Genomic DNA, 6,429 nt, shown 5'->3' on the forward strand with positions numbered 1-6,429 from the left:
TTCCTGCTGTTTAAATCGGTTTATACTAGAGAAGGAGAAGTTGTGATCTTAAATTCCTACTGCTGTTTTGTTGGTTGTGAGCAGGTTATGTGGAGGGCGGTGGAGCGTGCCCTTGGTCCAGGCTTCAGCCGCGAGAAATGCGAGGTGAAGTTAGTTGGAACTCCATTGACACATAAGAGATTTCTTCGAAGGAACAGAGGAACTTACGGACCAGCTATTGAAGCTGGGAAAAATACCTTTCCTGGCCATTCAACTCCCATATCCCAGCTTTATTGTTGTGGAGATTCTACTTTTCCTGGCATTGGAGTCCCAGCAGTTGCTGCTAGTGGCGCCATTGTTGCTAACTCACTAGTTTCCGTGTCTCAACATTCCCAGCTTCTCGACGCAATTGGGATTTAAATGCTTTGGTGAGTTCATTTTTCTCCTTTACAAAATTTTATTGATTTTGAACTTGAATGTTCTTGCTTTACGCATATCAATGTATACGTTGTATAGTTGTATCGCAACTAAATTTATGTGCAAAAAAATTCCCTTTGAACACTGAATGTAGCAACAGAAGAAACATAAACATAACAGGACTATGTTATCTTTATGAAAAGTTTTTTCCAACGGGAGCCTCGACTGATAATTTCCCCGTACACAAGAGCCAACAGATATAGAAAGGACAAAAATATATTTGGTCAAAAATAATTTCCAAGTGAATTTCTGTTCTCAAAACAGGAGATACAAGGAGATCCGCCTCTTCTATCTCAATGCAGCAACCAAACCAGGGTTTCGTTTTGGTAAACATAAAAAATAAATAACCCCGACAACTTGTAGATCGACTCGGATGCAAGCGAGATATTCCATCTATATTTTACGGTGCCTGTGGACGCAGGTACTCATGCAAGCACTCACATCAATGCACGCATGGAGAGAGGAGGAGGGGTTGGTTACTCAAGAGCACAATTGCCCCTTGAAGGTGACTCTGTGGGATCTATTCAAAAGTCTTAAAAGTTGGTGTTAAAAGCTTGCCTAGACATGATGTTGTCTTTTTAGCCCCATCTAATTATTAAAATCCTTGTGCTTTTCCACTTCACATTTTATCATATCATTACTGCCCCACTAGGTTTTGAATACTATGGAACTGTAAATGAATGGAGGACCCTCCCAGTTCTCCCACTCATGACAAGGACGAAAGAAAGAAAAAAAAACTTGTGCGCTTTAGGCTCCAAAGTCCAACCAGTAATGCACATGAAGCAGACAAATAAGAAAGGTAAAAGAGGCAGGCGATATTCAACGGGAGTGCTCATGTCTCCATTGACGCTAACGACAGATCATGAGATAAAAGGTCTGTAAAAATATTAATTAATCCTGTTATTGTTTTTGAGTTGTATCTTGTTGGTATTTTAAAGTAGAAGGGATCTATTATTTCAAGATCAAAACAAGAACATGTTATCTTTTAATCTTTATTTTTTCGCACATCTTCCCAGGGCCCATAGCAGCTAACACTGGCACTTATCATGATGCATTTATAACCCTAATCAAAAGGGCAAAAAGATGAGATATTTGTGTGCACAGGGTGTGACCAACTGAAACGATGACCAAATGCTTGAGAGAATTGGATGCAGACAAGAGCAACCAGAATTAAACAGTAGGCTGTAGATAGACAAATGGCAGGAGATTGTTTTGCATATGAAGGTTTCTTAATGTTTGGTTGAAAGACGAAGGGAGTGTTTTTCACTCCATTTTAAAATGTTTTTGAAAAAATTAAAAAAAAATATTTTGAATTAATATATTTTTTATTTTTTTAACTTATTTTAATATATTAATCTCAAAAATAATTTTTAAAAAATAAAAAAAATATTATTTACTTGTTTTTAAAAAGCAACCATAATCATACTCTAATACAAGTTTTTAACGACAACTTGCTAATATTAAATGTATTTATTATTGGTTTGTTTTTGTATTTTAAAATTTAAATTTTTTTATATTTAATTAATTTTTTTGTTGTTTTCAATTTTTTTTGATGTTTTAATATAAAAATAATTAAAAAATAAATTTTAATATATTTTTAAATAAAAAATATTTTAAAAATAACTGCTATTACAGTTACATACATTACATATACAGACACGTATACATTTCATATGGTGTCACTTTATTAATCATTATAAAATATTTTTTTTATTTTAAAAAAATTATTTTTAATATTAATATATAAAATGACATGAAACATAAAAAATATTATTTTTTGAAAAAAAGTATTTTTAAAAAATAAAAATAATATATGTTTAATAACAAAAAAGAAAGTGATAATTGATGCATAATTAATTATTATACGAAAGAAAAAATAATAGAGAAGTATATAACATATAGGTTAGATATATAATATAATTATTATATTATATTATCTATTGGAGAGCCGTCAGATTGAAAAAAAAAAAAAAAACTTTGTTGAACTTATTTATTTATTGATTTGTTTTTAAATTTTCTTCTTCACTTTTGATTTTTTTTTTTTTTCCGTTTTTACTCTGAATTGACCACGGGTCGGGTTTTAGAAGCGTCAAGGTGCCATGCACCTAAATAATATTATAACAAAAGCAAATAATAATAATAATAAAATAATAATAATAATAAACAGAAGCAGCCAGCAGCCAGCAGCGGCAGATAATATTTAATGTCAGCATCAGGAGGAAGAAGAGGTTATTTGAACATGGTCAGGTGACTGTAAAAAAAATAATTCCAAAACCCAGAAAACAAAAGCATTAATTAGTTAATTTGAGTTGAAAACCCTTATTGTACTAGTAAGAATTTGAATCAAAAAAGCAATTGTTTTTTTTAATTCCCACTTGAACCCTGCAAGGCAAGAAATGCCCCCTCTCTTGAAACGTTTCCAGGTTAGTTTGATTATCATCTCTTGACCCTTTACTTCATGATCTGGTTTGAATTTATGGAAAAGATGCTGTAATTAAGCTTTAATCAATTGTGTTTTTTTTCCTGGAGTTGCAATTTGGGGCTTAGATCTGATCAGTCTTGTCTCACTTAGTTTCAGTGTTTAATGATTTTCCTTTTCTTTTCCCTTTTCATCTCATTTAAATTGTGGGTTTTGTTTTTTATTTCTAGATCATGATAAGAAGCATTGGTTTTCAGTTGAAGTTTCAATCTTGAACTTTTTGTTGGAACATTGTTTTGATAGAAGCACAGCAAGTCTAAGCATCAGGGCAGATTTTGTTTGTGGTGCTATGTATAATTCTGGGCTGTTTTTATCATGTAAGTAGTTGTATCCTGGATATTGAGCATTTGTTTGAAGGAATTTATGCAGTTTCCAAGTTCACGTTACAAGCCTTGATTGCTTTCATTGATTATGTCAACTTTTCAAGTTGTTTGTGGATTGTATGATGTGAAATCTAGCATGAAAAATTATTTGAGTTGATCAATAAATGATGTTATGTAAAATTAACTCTTCCTTGGCCTGGCATCTCTCTCTTTCTCTGTTTTTTTTTCCCCCTGAATGTTTAGTTTCTGTGTCTGACTGCGAATTTGTAATTCTATTAGGAAGATAGGTGGGTGGATTGCAGAACTACAAAGTGTCATGAGGGTAGGGAAGACTAGCAAGTGCAATAATTGTCACGTGTACTCATGTCGTCTGCCAGCTTAGGAAATGGGGGAGTTGGAAGTTCCAGGTCCGTTAATGGTTTCAAAAGTTCGTCTAGTTCCGTTGATTGGCTGGGCAGAGAGATGCTTGAGATGAGATTGAGAGACAAGGTGGACCATGACGAGGACCGAGTAAGTTGCCATGTTATAGAAGCTTTTATTTTATATTATTATGAGGTGTTTTTTTTCTGTTGTTAGATATCCAATGACTGGCTTCATCCTTCAAGTATCTCCTGGTCATTGAAACACTCTGCAAAGTGGTTGCGAAATTATTTGATCCCTTATGTGGGAGGTTCACTCAATCTAGAAACCACGGCTCAATTTCCATAATCAGCTGAGCTTACCTAGCTTCACAATTTCTTTCTGTACCTACTTAGTCCTTTCTCTTCCATTGCAGGATAGTGAACCCGATATAATTGATGGTGTTGGTGCAGAAGCGGGACATGTCATCAGGACTACTATTGGTGGCCGAAATGGTCAATCTAGGCAGGTGGGAAACTCATTAATGCAATACACAAATCTCATCCTGTACGTGATCCTAATTGGTGAAACCCTTACATCCTATGTAACTTCTGCTTTGTTTGGGTTGACAGACTGTCAGTTATATAGCAGAACATGTGGTTGGAACTGGTTCTTTTGGTGTTGTCGTTCAAGTAAGCATATTTGTCCAATGAATTGATTGTTAACTATTTTCCATTAAATTACATTTATTTAAACTCTATCTGAACTCCCTTTGCAGGCGAAATGTAGGGAAACAGGAGAGATTGTTGCCATCAAGAAAGTTCTTCAAGACAAGCGTTACAAGAACAGGGAATTACAGATTATGCAGATGTTGGATCATCCAAATATTGTAGCTCTTAAACACTGCTTCTTTTCTACAACAGACAAGGAAGAGCTCTACCTAAATCTTGTTCTTGAATATGTTCCTGAAACTGTTAATCGTATTGCTAGGAACTACAGCAGGATCAACCAACGAATGCCTCTAATATATGTTAAACTCTACACCTATCAGGTACATAGCAATTTGGCTAGTTCCTTCGCATGTCTTATTTTGGCATCTTACCTTTTTAGTCTCTAGTTTAGAACTACTTTCAGTCCCATGGATTTTGCAATTGAGTGTGGGGAATAAAGCTTTTGTGCTCTTAATGAGCAGTGATTATAATTCAATCCACAAGGGTTAGCACAAGTGGTTAAGAATTGACCTGGGATATGGAGAGGTTCCTGTTCAAGTCTTAGCCTTGGATATCTTGTGCATTTCTAGTTCTTGTGGGCCACCAGGCATGAGGCCTGTTTCCTAAAAGACAAGGTTGAGGAATCCCACTTCTTGTAAAATATAAAAATGAACAAAGGGATAGGAATTCTATAGAAACAAAGACAATTTTTTTTTTCTCTAATTGTTTTTTCAAAAGGTGCCAGGGATTTTCTGGTGCCATCTAAGACAAGCTTTAAGTATGTAATTTGAACAGATTAAATGTTAGATCTCACCAGGCAGCTATATGGGTAGCCATTTGAACTAAAAGCTACTCTTTTCTCATAATTTAGTTCTTTTATTTTTCCAACTATGTATTGGGGATTAAGATATTGGCACTATTTTTGTACATCTGCATCATTTTAAGATCTAAATCTATGTTCATACCTTTGGCTTTCTCATGTGGGTTAGTGCTTGCAAAATAGCGGATTTTTGCTGGCCAGTGGCTTGATGAATGATATGGTGGCTTATTGGTTGCCACCAATTTGGGTTGAATGACATGGTGGTTTGTGTTGGTGCATTTAGTTAAATAGCCTGCTCACCAATTTCATACATGGAGCAGAGCTCTCAGGATATGTTTGATGGGTTTAGTTTGGTTCGAGAGAGTATTCTTTTGTTATACTGGTTTAAGTTGAAAAGGAAAGTTTGAAGTTTGAATGACTCTTGTTGAGGGTTTTGGAAATTGAATTTGGTAGCAGGAAAAAGAAGAGTCATAAAGGTAGGAGTTAGTTTTGGAATTCCACTTTAGGTTTGTGAGAAATCATGCGCTGACCACTGTTCTGTACAGATGGCTAGGCTAGAATGAGGTATGGAGGTGCATGATTCTTCATCAATTTGTCTCTCTTCAAAACATCGAGGGTAAAAGTCTTTGGTATAGGCAAATGACCTACTGATTAGCGATTTCTTCTTGTATTTTTGTAATAGCTGGGATTATCTAAATTCTCCTACCAGTGGCTATTTTGTAATATAAGATAGTATCTACCAATTGTGGAGCAATTCCCCTCAAGTCATGAAATCCTCCTGCTAGGTGGCATTAAGGGATGCCATTAAAATAATCTATCTTTTCTATTCTAGCATTTGGTTTATTAGGAGAAAGTAAAGACTAGCTTTTTGATGCCCTCAATTAAAGCTAGCTTACCTTTTAATTTCATATATTCTTTATCTCTGTGGAAACACCTGTACATGAGATTTTTAGAAACTTTTAAGACAAAAACAGCTAAAAACTCTGAAATGGAGCTGATTGAATCCACTTTAACTCTGAAATGGATTTGTGTGTAAATCTTCATTAATTCTTGTTTTTTTCCCTCCCTTTTTTGATTGCAGATATGTAGGGCGCTTGCCTATATACACAACTGCATTGGTATCTGTCACCGTGACATCAAGCCTCAAAACTTATTGGTAAGATGTTCTGTTTAAGGATTTAGGTCTTTTTTTATGAAACCCTTGTACATGAAGAACGAGATTTATAGTATAATTAACATTTGGTGTGCAAGTTGGGGTTACCTTACCGAGTCAGTTACAAGCCCGGTTGTCCATGATTTGGT

At 34.7% G+C, this 6,429-nt stretch overlaps 2 protein-coding genes and 1 long non-coding RNA gene across 9 annotated transcripts in view; 2 read left to right on the plus strand and 1 right to left on the minus strand.

The window, feature by feature from the left end:
- LOC105142114 (FAD/NAD(P)-binding oxidoreductase family protein) overlaps nucleotides 1-1,461 on the plus strand; it is a 7,196-nt gene extending 5,735 nt beyond the window's left edge. For 2 of the 5 annotated variants that reach the window (XM_011049588.1, XM_011049590.1), the window contains exons 9-10: nucleotides 85-407; nucleotides 878-1,451. In XM_011049588.1, coding sequence (XP_011047890.1) covers nucleotides 85-399 — 315 coding nt within the window. In that variant the 3' untranslated portion in view covers nucleotides 400-407; nucleotides 878-1,451. Of the gene's footprint in view, nucleotides 1-84; nucleotides 408-877 lie in introns of all 5 variants that reach the window. The other 3 variants (XR_845509.1, XR_845510.1, XM_011049589.1) reach the window with 3 other exon arrangements.
- On the minus strand, nucleotides 425-867 carry LOC105142113 (uncharacterized). Its single transcript, XR_845508.1, has 2 exons — nucleotides 513-867; nucleotides 425-480 (listed from the first exon to the last, which is right to left on the minus strand). It is a non-coding gene; the product is annotated as an uncharacterized LOC105142113 (long non-coding RNA).
- A 1,170-nt stretch (nucleotides 1,462-2,631) lies between the features above and the next one.
- LOC105142115 (shaggy-related protein kinase kappa) lies at nucleotides 2,632-6,316 on the plus strand. 3 transcript variants are annotated; one of them, XM_011049593.1, is made up of 6 exons: nucleotides 2,632-2,879; nucleotides 3,546-3,768; nucleotides 4,034-4,126; nucleotides 4,230-4,289; nucleotides 4,376-4,648; nucleotides 6,209-6,316. In XM_011049593.1, exons 2-6 carry the CDS (start codon nucleotides 3,622-3,624, stop codon nucleotides 6,299-6,301), a joined length of 666 nt encoding a protein of 221 aa, XP_011047895.1. In that variant the 5' UTR covers nucleotides 2,632-2,879; nucleotides 3,546-3,621; the 3' UTR covers nucleotides 6,302-6,316. The 3 variants fall into 3 exon arrangements, with proteins under 3 accessions (XP_011047895.1, XP_011047893.1, XP_011047894.1); XM_011049591.1 differs by having other exon boundaries at nucleotides 2,633-2,879; nucleotides 3,538-3,768; XM_011049592.1 differs by lacking the exon at nucleotides 2,632-2,879 and adding an exon at nucleotides 3,229-3,252 and having other exon boundaries at nucleotides 3,538-3,768.
- The last annotated feature ends 113 nt before the right edge of the window (nucleotides 6,317-6,429 follow it).

Source organism: Populus euphratica, unplaced genomic scaffold (genome assembly GCF_000495115.2).
Source record: "Populus euphratica unplaced genomic scaffold, PopEup_1.0 scaffold268.1, whole genome shotgun sequence".
NCBI classification, from domain to species: domain Eukaryota; kingdom Viridiplantae; phylum Streptophyta; class Magnoliopsida; order Malpighiales; family Salicaceae; genus Populus; species Populus euphratica.